The sequence below is a fragment of the Bos mutus genome, chromosome 7, assembly GCF_027580195.1.
Source record: "Bos mutus isolate GX-2022 chromosome 7, NWIPB_WYAK_1.1, whole genome shotgun sequence".
NCBI classification, from domain to species: domain Eukaryota; kingdom Metazoa; phylum Chordata; class Mammalia; order Artiodactyla; family Bovidae; genus Bos; species Bos mutus.
In genome coordinates, this window is record NC_091623.1 from 82255930 (window position 1) to 82276445 (window position 20516).

At 43.1% G+C, this 20516-nt stretch overlaps 1 protein-coding gene across 1 annotated transcript; it reads left to right on the plus strand.

Moving 5' to 3' along the window:
- Positions 1-508: 508 nt before the first annotated feature.
- Positions 509-20311, plus strand: LOC102286742 (olfactory receptor 2T27). Its single transcript, XM_070374742.1, is given in 6 exon segments — positions 509-520; positions 601-719; positions 3793-4487; positions 4490-4740; positions 19967-20057; positions 20211-20311. Coding segments are annotated over 6 exon segments (1269 nt in total).
- The last annotated feature ends 205 nt before the right edge of the window (positions 20312-20516 follow it).

The window sequence follows — 20516 nt, forward strand, 5'->3', positions numbered from 1 at the left end:
ATTTGCTTAAGTGAGGAAAGGAAGAGTTCTAACATTTATTGAATATGTATTATGCAAAAGACACACTCTCAACGTTTTTCTTACTCAACATTTTGAAATAACCCTGAGAACTGAGTTTTATGATCCGTTTTACAGGAAGATAAGGTTATAAAAATTGTAATAGGCAGAAAGAATGTGCTATTTAAGTTTCAGCTGCTATTAATGCCAAGACTATTACCAAAGAGCACTAAATGTGTACTAATTATTTAAAACTCTCAATAGTTCCAACAATTTTTGAGATAAGGAGCCTAAGGCTGAGTAGCTTGTCCAAGTCACAGGGCTAGGAAATGGTGGAGTTGAAGCTTGGGACTAAGCTGCCTGACTTCAGAGACTAATTCCTTAAGCACAATGGCTTAAACTGGGTAAAACCTGCAAAAGACATTCTATCATATCTGCATTATTGCAGGTTCTACTAAAATAAGAACATGTGAGTTCTTATTTTTCATTTGCCTTAGAGGAATGGGCGGGAATGGAAAGAAAGGTAACTGATAGTAGAATTTTAGTGCTGAGTTTCCCAACCGGGGACAGTTTCGCAATGTCTGCACTATTGTTTGCCACAAGGGAGAGCCAATGCTTCTGGCGTCTAATGGAGGAGTCCAGGACACTGCCAAGTGCCCTGTACCGCGTAAGACAGCACCCTCCCTCAGCACTGACCGCCTTAAAGTGCCAGTTGTGCCCAGGTTGAGAAAGCCTACTCTAGAACACTGAGAAAAGTTGGGATCTGACCTAGAAAATAAAAAATGTATTGACCAAGGCTCATGCTGCTTTCCCATTGCAAAAATGGGAATGTTTTACAGCTGTAGAATCTATGGAGGCTGAGCCATGTGAGATGCCAAACAATGCAAGCTGTGCCTGCAAGATGCCAAAACAGGGACAACATGAGAAAACACTCTTTAAGGGAATTTTTAAATATACCTGAGATCTTACTTTTATTGAAGGAATGGTGGGAAGAACAGGTCAGGAGATCATCACCATTGAAAAGATTGTTTTTCACAGTTCCCATGGGGAGAGAAAATGCCACACTATATAAGACCATGCAGGAAAGAACTAAGGTTGGTCAGAAGGCAGGAGGAGTGAGAGGAATGCATAAGTCAAAGCCTTATGCGTTCACTGGGTTTTGTGGGAAGAATTGAGTGAGGCAGGGTAAGCAACTGAGAAAGTGTAGGATTACATTGAATAGTAATATCAGGAGGCTCTGGGCGACAGGGGTAATCTCTCATTGTCTGGGACATGGCCCGATGGTGATTCAGGGCATAGGAATAGTGTCCTGGACTCCAGAATCCTGATATTTGGAGGCAGATGGTTGGTTTTCACATCAGAGTCATTCTCCCAGGCAAGATGTTTACTATGTATAAGAATTGGCTAACCCTCAAGAGGAGCAGTTCTTCCTGTCCTGTGAGCCATCAAGAAAACAAAGCATTGTAAAACAGAGAAAATAGATGCAGTGTGTTATATCTTAACTAAAAGCTCATCTTGAATGTTTGGGTTTAACAGTGTTAACTTCTCATGTTCAGCTTCAGAGACAGGCTGTGGGAGCAAGACCTGCTATACTCTGAGTATATTTGATTCAACTGAAAGGGATCTGTGTGTGTCCAGTGTGAGCAGCCTGGAAATGGTGGAGTTTAAAGCCATAGATTAGAAGAGCCCTATGGTTTAGCAGGATGAGCCAGCACAAACACTGAGGAAAGGCTTTCCTTGTGATATACAGTGAGACCCAAGGCAAGCTGTGTCTTCTAAGTTCCTTTGCACATTTAACCATGAGATGTGGGCAGTGGGTCTCAACTCAGATCACACATCAGAGTAGCCTGGGAGGTTTCAGAAGCACAGGTGCTCAGGGCCCATTCCCAGGGATTAGATTCAGGAAAACAGGACATACAGATTTCCCATAGATTATATGGGCTTCCCAGGTGACCCTAGTAGTAAAGAAGCTGCCTGCCAGTGCAGGAGACATGAGATGCAGGTTCGATCCCTGGGCCAGGAAGATCCCCCTGGAGAAGGGCATGGCAACCCACTCCAGTATTCTTGCCTGGAAAATCTCATGAACAGAGGAGCCTGGTGGGCTACAGTCGATGGGGTTGCAAAGGGACACGACTAAGGGGACTTGGGACACATTGGGAACCCACGCATTGGGTTGCCCATACTGCTTGCCCTTAATTTGTAAACTTGTAAATTTGTAATAGATTGTACAGCCCTGCTAGTGATTCTGAAGGACATACAAATAAAAGCTATAATTTGTCACATCTCTGGCATGCCTCTGAAATTTGTGGCGCCTCCAGCCCAGTCTTGGTGACCCAGTGGTGTCCACCAGCTCCAAAATTCTCCCATATTCTCAGCTCATAATAGGACACTAGGCAGTTCAATTTATTTCCTTTCAATCTCTTCATTCAAATCACTTGCTATCAAACTCAAGACTGGAGATACAAGCCAGAATTCAAGTCATTTCCTAGGATTTGGGACATTTGGAACTAAGAATCCAGAAGAACTCAATATTTCTGGTAATTTGTCTGGTGGGCAGCTCCCTGCAGGCTCACTTATAGCAGAATAAGCAGTCTGAGTTTGACCCTTGTCTACACTTTTTAAAATTGCCTTAGGATGACATCTTTGCCATCATAGCTTGACATTGACTGAAATTAACTTTGCCTGAATAAATGTAATTTAACAAGAGAGAATTTTAAAGCCTCAGAGCCTTCCTAAGAGAAACATTGAAACTGATTTACTTACTCCTACCATGGCATCTACAGGTTTATACTTAGCGCAAAGACCATTTACTATCAAAAATTTAAAAGGGATCTTCTTACTAAGATAATAAGACTTAGCTATAGGGAAACCATTTAAACGAGGTGACGGTTATGAAGATGAGAACAACATACTTCCAGAAACCCATGTAAAAAACGATTATAAGCTCTGAACACAATGAATGTATCTGGGACTCCTGAGGGACAAAGTGACAAGAGAAACATGGCCATGCATGGCTCTGCTAGCTGATAAAGCACACTTTGTCTGCCACAGTCACAGGCTCTCGTCTATCTCTAAGAGAAATGCATCACATGGATACCCAAGTACATAAAAATGTGTGTGTATGCTCAGTCACTCAGTCGTGTTTGACTCTTTGCCACCGCAGGGACTGTACTTCCTAGGCTTCTCCGTCCACTGGGGGTTTTCAGGCAAAAATATTGGAGTGAGTTGCCATTTCTCCCTCCAGGGGAACTTTTCAACACAGGGATCAAACTCGTGTCTCCTACATCTCCTACATTGGCAGGCAGAAAAGAAGAATTTTGAACCATATAATTCATATAGGTGTGGATCTACTCCTCAGACTAAGCATTAGAGTAAATGTTTCCTTTTTATAATTTTTTTCCTGTGTGCCTATTTATTCACTGGAAATATTGCTAAGGATGCTAAGTATATTTTTATAAAAACATAAGGTGTTCTAGTGCACTGTGGTTCCTTTTCTAACTTTTTGAGATGGAAACTTTGGTCATTGGTTTGTCTTTCCTCTTTTATAACATTTGCATTTTGAGTGTAAGTTCCCCTCTGAACACTGCTTTGGCTGAATACCATGCCTGTTATAGTAGTTTTTCATTGTGAAAAAATGTCGACCCTATAGCAATCTGCAAGACTGTTAGGAAGAACTCCCACAGCCCCTTAGCCAGCCTTGCCAGTCACTTTCTGCTCTTCATCTATCACCTTCTCTCTGACTCAGAGTGGACGCTTCTGAGTCCTTGGTGAGCCGGTTCACTTTCCTCCCCACAGTGAAGTTCAGCAGGAGGCAGTCAGAAGGACCTGGAACCATTCCTCCTCCACTAGCTTTGTTCTCACCAGCCTTTTTAATGAGAGCCGGATGCACTTGTTCCTCTTCAGCATGGTGGTGGTCATCTACACACTCGCCATGGCCGGCAACACTGCCATGGTCCTCCTGATCTGGGCAGATGCCCGGCTCCACACACCCATGTACTTCCTCCTCAGCCAGCTATCCTTCTTGGACATCTTCTTCACCTCAGTCACTGTTCCCAAGATGATAGCAGGCTTCCTCTTTGGATGGATAAGCATCTCATTTGGAGGCTGTGGGGCACAAATGTTTTTCTTCATGTTCCTGGGGGCTACAGAGTGCATTCTGCTGGCCCTCATGGCCTATGACCTCTACGTGGCCATCTGTAATCCTCTGCGCTACCCACTGCTCATGAGTCGCCAGACCTGCCTGCTCCTGGTGGCTGCCTCCTGGCTGGGAGGGTCACTCAACGCCTCCATCCAGACTGCGCTGACCCTGCAGTTCCCCTACTGCGGCTCACAGAAGATTGCACACTTCTTCTGCGAGGTGCCTTCACTGTTGAGGTTGGCCTGTGCTGACACGGCTGCCTATGAGCAGGTGCTCTTTGTGACGGGTGTGGTGGTCCTCCTGGTGCCCATTGCCTTCATCACCACCTCCTATGCCTTAATCCTCGCAGCTGTGCTCGGATGCACTCTGTGGAGGGGCGTAAGAAGGCCCTAGCCACCTGCTCCTCCCACTTGGCAGTCGTCAACCTCTTCTATGGGCCCCTTGTCTACACTTACATGTTACCTGCATCTTACCACTCTCCTGGCCAGGATGACGTAGTATCTGTCTTCTATACAGTCCTCACATCCATGTTGAATCCTGTCATCTACAGCCTCAGGAACAAGGAAGTAACAGGAGCAATGAAGAAGGTTATAGGGAAGTGTGGGGTAGGTAGGACTGTTTAAGACCCAGGAGAGAAGGAGCCTCACCTCTAAGATGAGCCTGTAGCTCCAAATGCCCATTCTAGGATTGTGTTCCAGAATGAGCAGTCTCAAATCCACATACAGAGAAGTGAAAGGTGCTCTCCTCATTCCCTTCCAGCTCCCACACTTCAAAGAGATGTCCAGATAGTTTGTGTACACTCTCCGCTCACCTTCCCCACCTCAACAAACTCCAGGCCAGCTTCTCCATCCATCCCTTGTCTGAAGCAGCAATAACTCATCATCTCCATGTCACTGAGTGTCCAAGGGCTTCCCTTCTCTTCAAAGGGCCTTCATTGCTGGCTATTTCCCCAAACATCTCCTTTATTCTTCTCCAGCCACAATAACTCTCTGGCTGTTGCCCAAAATTCCTAAGCACAATCCCACCTAAGGGTCCTTCAACGCAGAGATCTCAATGCCTGGGCACATCCCCCTATATTTTTGCATGGTTTCTGCCTTCACTTCATTTAGGAACTGCTCAAATGTGACCTTTTAGGGATTCCTACACCAGCCACCCTGTCCAAAATGTCATTCCCACTCCATCATCTTTTTCTAACTTCATTTGTGTATTCCATACTTCTTTTTCCCTTTAGAATGTATGGGAGTACAGAGGCTTTGATTCTTAATTCTGATTCTAGAAGAATGACGGGCACAGGATCCATCAATAAATACCTGTTGAATCAACAGATAAAGCTAAAGAACATTTTCTTGCCTTAACCAATGTTGGCACTGTTGTTGGTTCCTCCTTGAAAATCTCTCTTCTGGCCCACCGCTTCCTATTAAGTGATGAGTGCCTCAGAACCTGGTGCCTACCCCTTCTCAATCCACACCCTCTCTTATCACTCTAATTCATGGCCATGACTTCAGTTACCACCTGACACCAAACTCAGTCATATATTTATAAGCTAGCCAGATATCTCCTACAAGACTTTTCACACCCAACTCCATATTACACCCCACTGGATGTTTCAAAGGTACCTCAAATTCATCATGCCAAGACATAAAGTCATGATCTCACTTTCATGTCAGGTAATTGAGCGAATGTCTCACCAGGTCAGTAGGTGTGCATCGCCACTCATTCAGTCTCTCACAAAGTCCTCAGGACAGTGCATTTGACTGTAAATGCTTACCTTCCCACAAGGTGTATTCCCTTAGGGTTGCAGCTACCACTACCGTAGTCTAAAGATATGTAGATGAGTCAGGAATTTCCAAGCAGGTCTCCTTGCCCCCATTCTTAAACACCTCATGTACAAAATCACAGGTTTTTTTCCTCGAGATGTAGCCAACGAGATTTCTAAACACAAATCTAACCCCATGCCACCGACTTCACCCCATAACCTCCCCTTAAATTGTTTTAGCAATTGCCATTGTTCCTTCACATGTCATCATCTGATACATGATATATTTTTACATACATATATTTTTTACCATCTGTCTTCAACTATAAGGTAAGCTCCATGAGAACAAATGTTCTTTTTGCACTTGACACAGTTGGCATTTATTAAATATTGAATAATCACTATGTGAATGAATTAATGCACTCAGGTAAAATAAATAATCTTTCCCATTGCTTACAAAGCCCTGGACAGTCTGGTGGTCTTGGCTTCATCTCATGTTTCTTTATCCTTAATCCTGCTCCTCTGCTCCTTCTTCCTTCCAGGTCATTTCCAGAGCTATTCCTCTGCCTGGGATGCTGCTTTCTCCTCTATGCTTAGAATCCTTCCTTCCTTAGCCCAGGTATCATCTCTTCAAGGAATTCTTCTCCGTAATTCCAAACTAAGTCAAGTTCTTTTAGATATGTCCCATATCCTTCCTAGCCTTTATTTCTTCGATTAAGTCTGTCTCTTCACAGTACATGAGATTAGGGAGTCTCCATGACTTCACCACAGTGCCTAACTTTGCACCTGGCACATTATAATGCCTCAATAAGTATCAAAAAGAAAGAAAAGAAGAAGAATACAGGCAGAAAGGAGGGAAAGCAGCAGGAAGGCAGGGAGGTAGGAAGGGATAGAGACTGATTTGCAGTCTTGTACCTCCAAATTAGACCATACTTTGCCACCATAAATCTTTGCTTATATAATGCAACTGTCATAAGAGATGCCACCAATCACTCTATGTACTTTAAGACATCTCTAAAAGTCTTCAGAGGCCAGAAATCCATCCTGAAAGCCCAATCTACATTCTTTATACTGAAGCTGGATAATAAAAATTGAGAACAGTCCAGCCTTTTCTTCCACTTCTGGTCATACACAGTGAGGATCACATTGTGCTTCCAGCAGCTTCAGGGGCATCTTTAGTAGGAGTGAGCAGTATAGCAGAAGAAATCAAGACCAGAATCAACTACCAGACTGTTCCTTTCGACAGTTGCTTCCCCCACCAGGATCAGACCAGAACTACCTGACTTCCACTGCTATGAGAAGGCAATGACTGCTAAAGCAGGAGAGAGAAGTGTCATGTGCTAATGGTACCTGCATGTGTAAAAGTCCTTCTGCCCCATATCCTGGGTATCAGCCTGGAATGATTAGCAGACAGAAAGCATATTTCCTGGGAAGATGTGACCTGGCTCCATCCCACTTCCTCTGTCCTCCATCCTTCCCCCAGTGTGGTGAAGGGGACCCTAAGTACATGGTGATCCCCACCCTAGAATCCTAAATCATAGCTTAACTAATTATAAATTACTCATTAGAAAAGTTGGGGATGGGGGGGGCGGAGATGAGAACATCATTGAGAAGTATGTTTCCACCCAAACATTTTAACCACATTCGCTTCTCAAGAAGAAATTAACTAAGGGTAGAGTGAGTTCTATTCCAAAGGATTATGTGCAGGCCAACCTCTCATAATCTCATCCCACCACAGAATTCCAGAACAAGATCCTCTTCTTCACCACAATTCCCAACCCTGTACATTAGAAGCATGATCTTTAACTCCTTAGCACTTGCCCAAGCAAAGGAGAAAGCCATAATTTGCAGCTATTGATATGTCTGACCTCTCACTCATCAAATAGGTAGGCAAGTTTTGAAAACTGACAAGTGGAAGATAACCTGTCTACTCATGCCTTCCTGTGCTACAGAGAGCAAGCTCTATTAAGATATAAAATTTGACCTTCTTCTTTGTAAATATACCCCAATTTCAACTGAGCAGACACTGCCTAGTATACATTTCCCAGTTATCATTGCAGCTAGGTATGGCTATGTACCTAAGCTCTGAATGGTGGCCCCTAAGCACAAATGTAGCCATTCTGCAGGGTCCTCAGATGTTAGGGCCATGTCACATTCCTCTCCACCCCACCACACTTTCCTTCTGGTTGACATGTAGTCATAACAAATGGAGCTTCAGTGGGACATCTTGGAATATGAGGTAGAAGCCAGGAAATGAGAATATCAGAACAGCAATAAGGAAGGGAATTGAGTTTCTGAAATCATGGAGTTGATCAACTACTGTGTTTTCTGGCACTTGCAGTGAATCTAATTCTAATTAACAACATTTCACACCACAAAAGTGACAGGAAGAGTTGACTCTTTTCGTGGTGTGGCAGGAATGGCTGTGTAGCCCCATACTGCTGGAATGCCAGGGAAAAAATACTTTCTGAAAACTAGGTTAAACACACCAAAATGTACACACCAGAATACAACATGAGGACTATAAGTAGTTTTGAGAATTTGATCTCCACATGGAAAAAAATGGCAAACTCCAATTAGAACTGGCATTTAAGAAAGTACACATCATAGAATTTCCAATTAATGATGTAAGCTACTAGCTTTTTCCTTTTAATAGAATATGAAAACATGAAAATGGGAAGATTTTAAAACTGACTCAGCAGGAACTATTTGGCAAATGACATGGGAAAGCCTAGCTCTATTAGACATGAGAGATGCCAAGCATCCTTCATCATAAGTCCTATACTTAAGAAGCAGAAGAAATAATAAGGAACATAATCTAGATAGGGATCTTGTTATGTGTGTTATGTGTGTGCATGTGTGCTCAATCGTGTCCAACTCTTTGCAACCCTATGCACTGTAGCCCACCAGGCTCCTCTTCCCATGGGATTTCCCAGGCAAGAATACTGGAGTCAGTTGCCATGTCCTTCTCCAGGGGATCTTCCCAACCAAAGGATCAAACCTGTGTCTCCTGCATCTCTTGCATTGGCAGGCGGATTCTTTACCACTAAGTCACCTGGGAAGCCCATAGATAGAGATCTAGATAGAGAAAGCTTTTAGATATAGATCTCAGATAGATGATAGGTCATATACTTATATACACATACAATAGATAACAGATAGATGATAAATAGATCACTCACTAGATAGGTGATAAATAGATACATAGATAGATAATCACATTTTCTTCATTCTCTCCTGCATGGATGGACACTTACATTGTTTCCATATCTTGGCTATAGTGAATAATGCATCAATGAACATGGGAGTACATATACCTCTTCAAGACACTAATTTCATTTCCTTTGGGAATGTCCAGAATTGTGATTGCTGGATCATATAGTAGTTCTATTTTTAGTTTTTTGAGGATAATGTTTGTTTATGCAATGGTAAGTAGTCTTTCCATCTTCTTCATAGCCTTGATATTCCTCTGGAGAGGTGATTTATAGTACTTTTCCTCTCAGCTTCTTCCTAAGAGTAGGCCCACCCCCAAAGAAAGAATTGATGGTAGCCTCATTTCTCAGAAGTTGTTGCTTTTAGTAAGATAAATGAAGCTCTGAGAAGGTTTCTTTCTTTGAATCTGTTAATGTCAAATATCTTCAGCTTAAAATAATCTTCATATCAACTCAGTTTCTGAGCAGGTCCCCACACTTCACCTCAAAATGTTCAGACATAAAGATTCTCCAATTTCCTACCAGCTGGCATTTTCTCATCCTTATCAGTCAGTGTAAAGGACCTGCCCTCAACAGGTAATTCTTACTGCTTTTTCCCTCTGTAGCAGCAGCCCCAAGATTTGAGCTTAAAACTGGTATCCCATCAAAGGTCTGATAACTCCACATGAGGCATTTCCTTCAAGGATCCTTTCCAGCCTTTCTTTCTCCCTTCTTTATCTAGAGAGAGACCTGGGAGACTATACTCAATAGGCAGATGGAAGGGCAGGATTTCTACACTTTCAGATACTCCACCTCTAATCTACCCAAGCCTAGGACATCACCCACACCTCCCTGCAGGGCCTTTTCCAGCTATTTTCTCACAGATACTCTCATTCCCTTGGTCACTTTGGCAGTGTGCCTACAGACTACCTCCTTGCCATCGGGTGCAGGAAAGCACACACCTGGGACAGGGAAGTAGTGATATAGCCAGCTGTGTCTCTCCCTTTCTTGCTCTCCGCTGTGACATAGACAAGGCAATCTCAGAAGATCTTTGACTGTTCCCTCTGTGACCTTCACCACTTTTTTTCACTTCTAAGTCAACTTCCTCATCAATTATTTTATTTCTTTAATTTTGGACTATTTATTCAAAAGATCATGGCACCTGGTCCCATCAGTTCAGTTCACTTCAGTCGTTCAATCGTGTCTGACTCTTTGCAACCCCACGAATCGCAGCACGCCAGGCCTCCCTGTCCATCACCAACTCCCAGAGTTCACTCAGACTCATGGCCATCAAGTCAGTGATGCCATCCAGCCATTTCATCCTCTGTCGTCCCCTTCTCCTCCTGCCCCAATCCCTCCCAGCATCAGAGTCTTTTCCAATGAGTCAACTCTTAGCATGAGGTAGCCAAAGTACTGGAGTTTCAGCTTTAGCATCATTCCTTCCAAAGAAATCCCAGGGCTGATCTCCTTCAGAATGGACTGGTTGGATCTCCTTGCAGTCCAAGGGACTCTCAAGAGTCTTCTCAACACCACAGTTCAAAAGCATCAATACTTGGTGCTCAGCTTTCTTCACAGTCCAACTCTCACATCCATACATGACCACAGGAAAAACCATGGCCTTGACTAGACGGAGCTTTGTTGGCAAAGTAATGTCTCTGCTTTTCAATATGCTCTCTAGGTTGGTCATAACTTTCCTTCCAAGGAGTAAGCGTCTTTTAATTTCATGGCTGCAGTCACCATTTGCAGTAATTTTGGAGCCCAAAAAAATAAAGTCTGACACTGTTTCCACTGTTTCCCATCTATTTCCCATGAAGTGATGGGACCAGATGCCATGATCTTCGTTTTCTGAATGTTGAGCTTTAAGCCAACTTTTTCACTCTCCTCTTTCACTTTCATCAAGAGGCTTTTTAGTTCTTCTTCACTTTCTGCCATAAGGGTGGTGTCATCTGCATATCTGAGGTTATTGATATTTCTCCCATCAATCTTGATGCCAGCTTGTGCTTCTACCAGCCCAGTGTTTCTCATGATGTACTCTGCATAGAAGTTAAATAAGCAGGGTGACAATATAAAGCCTTGATGTATTCCTTTTCCTATTTGGAACCAGTCTGTTGTTCCATGTCCAGTTCTAACTGTTGCTTCCTCACCTGCATATAGGTTTCTCAAGAAGCAGGTCAGGTGGTCTGGTATTCCCATCTCTTTCAGAATTTTCCACAGTTTATTGTGGTCCGCACAGTCAAAGGCTGACCTGGTCCCATCACATAATGACAAATAGATGGGGAAACAGTGGAAACAATAGCAGACTTTTTTAGGGGGCTCCAAAATCACTGCAGATGGTGACTGCAGCCATGAAATTAAAAGACACTTGCTCCTTGGAAGAAAAGTTATACCCAACCTAGACAGCATGTTAAAAAGCAGAAACATTATTTTGCCAACAAAGGTCTGTCTAGTCAAAACTATGGTTTTTCCAGTAGTCATGTAAGGATGTGAGAGTTGGACTATAAAGAAAGCTGAGTGCCAAAGAATTGATGCTTTCAACTCTGGTGTTGGAGAAGACTCTTGAGAGTCCCTTAGACAGCAAAGGGAGCCAACCAGTCCATCCTAAAGGAAATCAGTCCTTACTATTCATTGGCAGGACTGATGCTGAAGCTGAAACTCCAACACTTTGGCCACCTGATGTGAGGAGCTGACTCATTTGAAAATATCCTGATGCTGGGAAAGATTGAAGGCAGGAGGAGAAGGGGACGACAGAGGATGAGATGGTTGGATGGCATCACCGACTCAATGGACATGAGTTTGGGTAAACTCCGGGAGTTGGTGATGGACAGGGAGACCTGGTGTGCTGCAGTTCATGGGGTTGCAAAGAGTCGGACACAACTGAACGACTGAACTGAACTGATACTCTGGATACTAACACAACATTGTAAAGCAACTACACTCCAATAACTTTTTAAAGTACAGTGTAACTATAACTATCAAATCCACTGAGAACTCTCCCAAAATTATGTGACTTCTTTTATTGAGCTACTTGCTTTATTCTGATGGTCTGAAACCAAGACGGCACTATCTCAAAGGTATGCCTACGTGTTACTAATGCTAATTTCACCTGTTTATTTTTACTTTTATTAGTAGAAAACTTAAAAATACAAATGTAGCCCATTGTATTTTTATTGAACTGCATTGGTCTAGATTATTAACAGTCCAGTGATATATTTACCTTCAGTTCAATTCAGTCTCTCAGTCATGTCCAACTCTTTGCGACCCCATGAATCACAGCACACCAGGCCTCCTGTCCATCACCAACTCCTGGAGTTCACTGAGACTCACGTACATCGAGTCAGTGATGCCATCCAGCCATCTCATCCTCTGTCATCCCCTTCTCCTCCTGCCCCCAATCCCTCCCAGCATCACAGTCTTTTCCAACAAGTCAACTCGTCACATGAGGTGGCCAAAGTACTGGAGTTTCAGCTTCAGCATCAGTCCTTCCAAAGAAATCCCAGGGCTGATCTCCTTCAGAATGGACTGGTTGGATCTCCTTGCAGTCCAAGGGACTCTCAAGAGTCTTCTCCAACACCACAGTTCAAAAGCATCAATTCTTCGGTGCTCAGCCTTCTTCACAGTCCAACTCTCACATCCATACATGACCACAGGAAAAACCATAGCCTTGACTAGACGAAACCTTGTTGGCAAAGTAATGTCTCTGCTTTTGAACATGCTATCTAGGTTGGTCATAACTTTCCTTCCAAGGAGTAAGCGTCTTTTAATTTCATGGCTGCAGTCACCATCTGCAGTGATTTTGGAGCCAAAAACATAAAGTCTGACACTGTTTCCACTGTTTCCCATCTATTTCCCATGAAGTGGTGGGACCAGATGCCATGATCTTCGTTTTCTGAATGTTGAACTTTAAGCCAACTTTTTCACTCTCCTCTTTCACTTTCATCAAGAGGTTCTTTAGTTCCTCTTCACTTTCTGCCATAAGGGTGGTGTCATCTGCATATCTGAGGTTATTGATATTTCTCCCAGCAATATTGATTCCAGCTTGTGTTTCTTCCAGTCCAGCGTTTCTCATGATGTATTCTACATATAAGTTAAATAAGCAGGGTGACAATATACAGCCTTGATGTATTCCTTTTCCTATTTGGAACCAGTCTGTTGTTCCATGTCCAGTTCTAACTGTTGCTCCCTGACCTGCATACAAATTTCTCAAGAGGCAGATCAGGTGGTCTGGTATTCCCATGTCTTTCAGAATTTTCCACAGTTTATTGTGATCCACACAGTCAAAGGCTTTGGCATAGTCAATAAAGCAGAAATAGATGTTTTTCTGGAACTCTCTTGCTTTTTTGATGATCCAGCAGATGTTGGCAATTTGATCTCTGGTTCCTCTGCCTTTTCTAAAACCAGCTTTAACATCAGGAAGTTCACGGTTCACATATTGCTGAAGCCTGGCTTGGAGAATTTTGAGCATTACTTACTAGCCTGTGAGATGAGTGCAATTGTGCGGTAGTTTCAGCATTCTTTGGCATTGCCTTTTTGGGATTGGAATGAAAACTGACCTTTTCCAGTCCTGTGGCCACTGCTGAGTTTTCCAAATTTGCTGGCATATTGTGTGCAGCACTTTCACAGCATCAACTTTCAGGATTTAAAATAGCTCCACTGGAATCCCATCACCTCCACTAGCTTTGTTTGTGGTGATGCTTTCTAAGGCCCACTTGACTTCACATTCCAGGATGTCTGGCTCTAGGTCAGTGATCACAGCATCGTGATTATCTTGGCTGTGAAGATCTTTTTGTACAGTTCTTCTGTGTATTCTTACCATCTCTTCTTAATATCTTCTGCTTCTGTTAGGTCCATACCATTTCTGTCCTTTATCGAGCCCATCTTTGCATGAAATGTTCCCTTGTTGTTTCTAATTTTCTTGAAGAGATCTCTAGTCTTTCCCATTCTGTTGTTTTCCTCTATTTCTTTGCATTGATTGCTGAAGAAGGCTTTCTTATCTCTTCTTGCTATTCTTTGGAACTCTGCATTCAGATGCTTATATCTTTCCTTTTCTCCTTTGCTTTTCACTTCTCTTCTTTTCACAGCTATTTGTAAGGCCTCCCCAGACAGCCATTTTGCTTTTTTGCATTTCTTTTCCACGGGGATGGTCTTGATCCCTAGACATTTTGTATTGTCTCCTTTGTAAGGTGCTGTTCTGTCTCTTTACTTATCACTTTATGTAGTCTCATTATTAAAAAAATTTTTTCTGGCTTACTTCACTCTGTATAATAGGCTCCAGTTTCATCCACCTCATTAGAACTGATTCAAATGTATTCTTTTTAATGGCTGAGTAATACTCCATTGTGTATATGTACCACAGCTTTCTTATCCATTCATCTACTAACACCAATACAGTATACTAACGCATATATATGGAATTTAGAAAGATGGTAACAATAACACTGTATACGAGACAGCAAAAGAGACACTGATGTAGAGAACAGTCTTTTGGACTCTGTAGGAGAGGGAGAGGGTAGGATGATTTGGGAGAATGGCATTGAAACATGTATAATATCATATATGAAACGAATCGCCAGTCCAGGTTCAATGCACAATACTGGATGCTTGGGGCTGGTGCACTGGGACGACCTAGAGGGATGGTACGGGGAGGGAGGAGGGAGGAGGGTTCAGGATGGGGAACACGTTTATACCTGTGGCGGATGCATGTTGATGTATGGCAAAACCAATAGAATATTTTAAAGTTAAAAATAAAAAAGAAAAGAAAAAAAAAATTTTAGACAAAGTTAAAAGCTTTTTTTCTTACCAGAAAAAAGAAACAAGAAAGTGTCCAAGTGCTCAAACAGTTATTGATGTTGCTAAATATTAGTCTGTATTAAACCTTAAACCTTTTCACAGAAATTCCTCTCCTTCAAGGCACATGCTAGAATTACTCTGCTCCAGCCCCCTGAAGTTGCTACTAAGTCACGTAAGTTGTGTCTGACTCTGTGCGACCCCATAAACCGCAGCCCACCAGGCTCCCATCCCTGGGATTCTCTAGGCAGGAATACTGGAGTGGGTTGCCATTTCCTTCTCCAGTGCATGAAAGTGAAAAGTGAAAGTGAAGTTGGTCAGTCATGTCCGACTCTTTGTGACCCCATGGACTGCAGCGTGCCAGGCTCCTCTGTCCATGGGGATTCTCCAGGCAAAAATACTGCAATAAGTTGCCATTTCCTTCTCCATATACCCATTAGAATGTGATCTGGGGGGACATTTAAGAATCAACCCAATGATTGATTTGTGTATATCCTCGCATCCCTTGAATAAATCCCACTTGAATATGATGTTTTATCCTTTTAACATGTTGTAGGATTCTGTTTGCTGCTATTTTGTTGAGGATTTTTGCATCTATGTTCATCAGTGATATTGACCTATACTTTTCTTTTATGTGGTATCTCTATCTGAGCTTGGTATGAGGATAATGGTGATCTCAAAGAATGAGTTTGGGAGTTTTCCTCCCTCTGCAATTTTTTGGAACAGTGTCAGAAGGATGTGTATTAACTCTTATCTAGATGTTTGATATAACCCTCCTATGGAGCCATCTGGTACTGGACTTAGTACTTGTGATTGGCCTGTATATATTTTCTATTTCTTCCTGGTTCAGTCTTGGGAGATTGTACCTTTCTAAAAATGTGTTCACTTCTTCCAGGTTGTCCATTTTATGGGCATATAGTTACTTGCAGTAGTCTCTTTGATCCTTTGTATTTGTGTGGTATAAGATTTGCCACATTGTCTTTCCCCTGCTGCAGTGACTGAGGAAGCTCAATTTGAGACAGAGCTTCCTGCCACTCCATGGCAACAAGGAGTATAATTAGAAATAAAATTATATGTCCGTAGTGTTAAGCTACTGAAAATCGTGGAGTTTGTTACTACAGCAAAACCTGACCCATTTTGACTGATGCATATTCTATCACTGTAATTTACACAGGAAACCAGCCTGATCAGGTATATACACAGTGTGTGTTGCTATATCTTTTGATTGTTGAACTCCAGTCTCTTACTGGACTCTGAGTTCCTTGAGGATAGAAATAGTATGCACTTAATTTCTTCACACTACCATTAGATCTGACACATAGTTAGAAGTTAGCACATATTTGAAGACTGAATGGAACAAATGAATTAATCGATGAGTCTCATAACAGGTAGCTAAGTCTTTTGGGCAGGGAGATTTCTCAGACCAAGATAGAATAGAAGGAGTAAAAAGATTGCCAAATTAAGCTTGGCGCTCAAATAAGTATAATAAGTTTATTGTAGCATATAGCTACAGATATGAGAGTTCATTTTTGGTTTTCATTTTGTTCTTCTGTTTGCTTGCTTACTTGCTTTTTTGTTTTGTTTTTGCTAGCCCTGCTCTAGTGCCTGTATGATTCCAGAGGCAGATGTTGGCAGGTCACCTGACAAGAGAACTAAAGCAGTAAAGGTGTGAGCCACTAAAGAGACAAGAACTAGACTCTAAACTTGATCAGCAATGATTTGGAAAGATAAGAACTCCCCGTGGAACGTGATAGAAAGGTGTGTTTATAGCAGTTGAAGCATTAATGGAGCTTGAAAAATCTTCCCACCATTCATCAGGCTGGGAAAGAAGACATAGATAAATACCAGGTGCAAAGTTAACAGGAAACATTTCTCCTGGGGTAGGAATAAACTTTTTATCTCTTCAGTGATAAAGTTGAATGACTATTGCTTTCTTAGTGAGAAACTTGCCTTTAAAAATCTAAGTCACTTTGCAGACAAATATCCTTAATCTCCAACCTAGGAGCAAAGGTGCAGATATGAGATTTCAGGCATTCACGTCTATCTTAACTTTGTCATTTCGGCGGTCCACCTCACAGTCCAAACCTGACAAGGATCTGTTTACATATAGTTGTGCTTCACTTCAAACTTCATATAAATTTCTCCCAAGTGTCACTCTTCTCCCAACTTCTGTAATAATTCTTTGTTTGGTGATATGTCGCAGAGTTCCTACTCAAATCCAGAAACTTAACTATGTGGGGCTACAGGGTTATCCTTAGTTATCTAGTTTCTGAGTCTAGCAAAGTTTCTCAGCCTCAGTACCATTAACATTTTAGGTCAGATAATTCTTTGTTATGGCGGCGAGGGAGACAAACCCCGTGCATTGTTCAGCATGCTCTGCAGCTCTGGTATCTGACCTCTAGACACCAGTAGCACCCCCAGTTGTGTCTTGGTACACTGCCAAATGTCTCTGGGGAATACGTTCACCACCAGCTGAGAGTCACTGGGCTAGGACATACATTATCAATGGTGACTGTATCACCAGTAAGATCTTCAAATTTTTAAGTTTTGTAATTGGAGCATTTTTGAGGAAGGGGGAAGAAATCTTATATATCACAATAGTGTGTGGCCCTCCAAAAGAGGGCCACACACTATTATGTACAAATAAGCAATATAACAGTGGTATTAAAATTTCACAACAGAGGAGCCAATAGGAAGAAAAGGGGTCTAAAAAGGCCCTTGTAGAAGGGCAATGATGGAAAGAAGTTGAGAAACTACAGGCCTGGGTAAACTGCAGTGTAAGCAGAAGTGAGAGTGTTGGAAAGAACTGAAGTTAGAGCATAAGTAATGGCAGACTCCACTCAGGGACATCTGTCTAGGAGTTAAGAATCCTATTCTGTGGTTGTGTGGGAGTGCAGGGCAGGCAAAATGCAGAGGAGAGCAATCTGATAGCTCTGGGGTTTGGGCTATTTGAGTTTAAAGTACTTTAAGTTAACATTCCAATTTCCCGCCTAACTAGCCACATTCCAAGTGTACAATCACCTCCAGAGTAGAGGGGGGCCACTTCTACTGGTTACCTAGGGCTTCTGTAACAAACTACCAAAATGAATGGCTCCAAACAACAGAAATGTATTCCCTCATTGTTCTGAAATCAGGTGTTGGCAGAGCTACCCTTTCTCCAGATACTCGTGGGGAGTGTCTGTTCCTTGCCTCTTCCTGCTTGTAGTGGCTGTCAGAATTCCTTGTGATCACATCAGTCCAACCTCTGCTTCCATAGTCTCATACTCCTGGTCTCCTGAGTCTTCTCCTCTGTGAGTCTATCTCAAAACTCCTCCTGCTTCTCTCTTCTAAGAATACATATTAAGGGCCACCAAGATAATCTAGGGAAAAGGTCTCAAGATCCCCAACTTAATCAAATCTTTTGCCATCTAAGGCAATATTCACAGGTTAAAGATTAAGATATGGATATAACTTTAGGGCCACCATCCAACCCATCACAGTACTATACTAACACAGATATAGATCATTTTTTGTTGTGACTAAAAGTTCTTTTGCACAGGGCTATAGCAAGGAAAATTATAAACCAAGAGTCAAAACATTTAATGAGGGCTTCCCTGGTGGCTTGGTGGCAAAGAATCCAACTGCCAATGCAGGAGACACAGGTTCAATCCCTGATCCAAGAAAATCCCATATGCTACGGAGCAACTAAGCCCATGCACCACAACTATTGAATCAGCACTAGACTCTGTGCTCTGCAAAAAGAGAAGCCCCCTGCTCACCACAAGTAGAGAAAAGCACCCCCAGCAACAGAGACCCAGAACCCTCAAAAATAAATAAATAAATAAAATTATTTCCAAAAATTCTTAAGAGTGGTCAGAACTGACCTGGTAGCTAGTGAACTTATCACAAAGAATGAAGTCAATGTAAATGTCAAGGGAGTAGTTTTTTTTTTTTAATTGTGGTTTTGAAAAGCCATAAAATTTCCCATTGTAATTATTAAGTGCATAATGCAATAGTGTTAACTATAGTCACATCATTGTGCAACTGCTGCTACTGCTAAGTCACTTCAGTCGTGTCCGACTCTGTGCGACCCCAGAGACGGCAGCCCACCAGGCTCTCCCGTCCCTGGGATTCTCCAGGCAAGAACACTGGAGTGGGTTGCCATTTCCTTCTCCAATGCACGAAGGTGAAAAGTGAAAGTGAAGTTGCTCAGTCGTGTCCGACTCTTAGGAACCCCATGGACCACACGCAGCCCACCAGGCTCCTCCGTCCATGGGATTTTCCAGGCAAGAGTACTGGAGTGGGGTGCCATTGCCTTCTCCGCATTGTGCAACAGATCACTATAAATTCTTCATATCGCAAAACTGGACCTCTACAATCCATTGAACAACTACCCCTTTCCTCCTCTCTCCGCCCCCCAGCCCTAGCCCCTAGTAACAATTGCTTTGCTTTCTGTTTTGAAGAGATGGAGCAGAGACGTTTAGAGTTGACAGGTAAGAGGATCAGCCACCGTAAGACATCTTTAATCGGGTATGTGAGTGAACATCAAACAACTAGGAAAGGCGGTAACTCAGCTTGACTCATTTCTCTCAATTCTCTGCACCATGGAAACAGCCCATCAGGCTTTTTCCAGTCAAGTGAGCCTCTGAGGCCCTAGAATCTCGTTGGCCAGCGCTCCCGCGGAGTGTGAAATGAGCAAGAGGAGGGACCAATAGGGATGGGCCAATTAGGAAGCAGAGACCCCCACCGCTCCCCCCCCCCCCGCCCCTGCGCTTGCGCAGTACTACTCTCTGGCCCACTCCAGGAAGAGCTGTGTTCCCGGGTGCAGGTGCTAGATAATACGTGTGGCAACTTGCCTGGCCACACAACACACCAGGGAGCTAGACACAGCCCACTTGCTCCCGGAACCCTGTAGAAAGTAGCGGACAAGCCGGAAGGAGCCCCAGACCACTTCTGAATACCAGGTGCCTCCAAAGGCCAAGCTCACGGTGGCCCACCCAGCAAGTAGGGCCTCAGGAGGGGTTCACAAGTGGCAGAAAGGCTATTCCTATGGGAGGTCGATCCTGGACAGACTGGGTGTTTCTTCCTGTGGACCTGGGCTGACTAGCTTCTGTCTTTCAGAGAGAAAGGGACAAGGCATCAGCCATGCAACAAGCAGCTCCCAGCAGCCTCCTCTTGGCCTGTAGCCTGGCCTTGGCACCTTTCCTCACAGGTAAGTGTACAGGGTTTGTCCCTAGCCAAATTCTCTCATCACCACATCCCCACCCACATTCCTGTATCCCTAGCTGAATTATCCTCTGTATTCCTCTTTGCATTCTTTCATTAATGCGCTCATCCCTGCATTCCCACCCTTATTCTTCTGCAGACCTCAGTGACACTTTTCTTGTGGGTGCTGTGCTCGCCATGGACATCTGCAGTGATTATACAGGCATCATTCCTGCCCTCATAGGTCTTACAATGTACTGACCAGTGTTGGGAAAAGAGTCCTGAGTGTCAATTCAAATCAACTCCAACTCCTTACTGCCTGAAGTCACTCAGTCTTGTCCGACTCTTTGTGACCCCATGGACTGTAGCCTACCACACTCCTCCGTCCATGGGATTTTCCAGGCAAGAGTACTGGAGTGGGTTGCCATTTCCTTCTCCAGAGGATCTTCCCAACCCAGGGATCGAA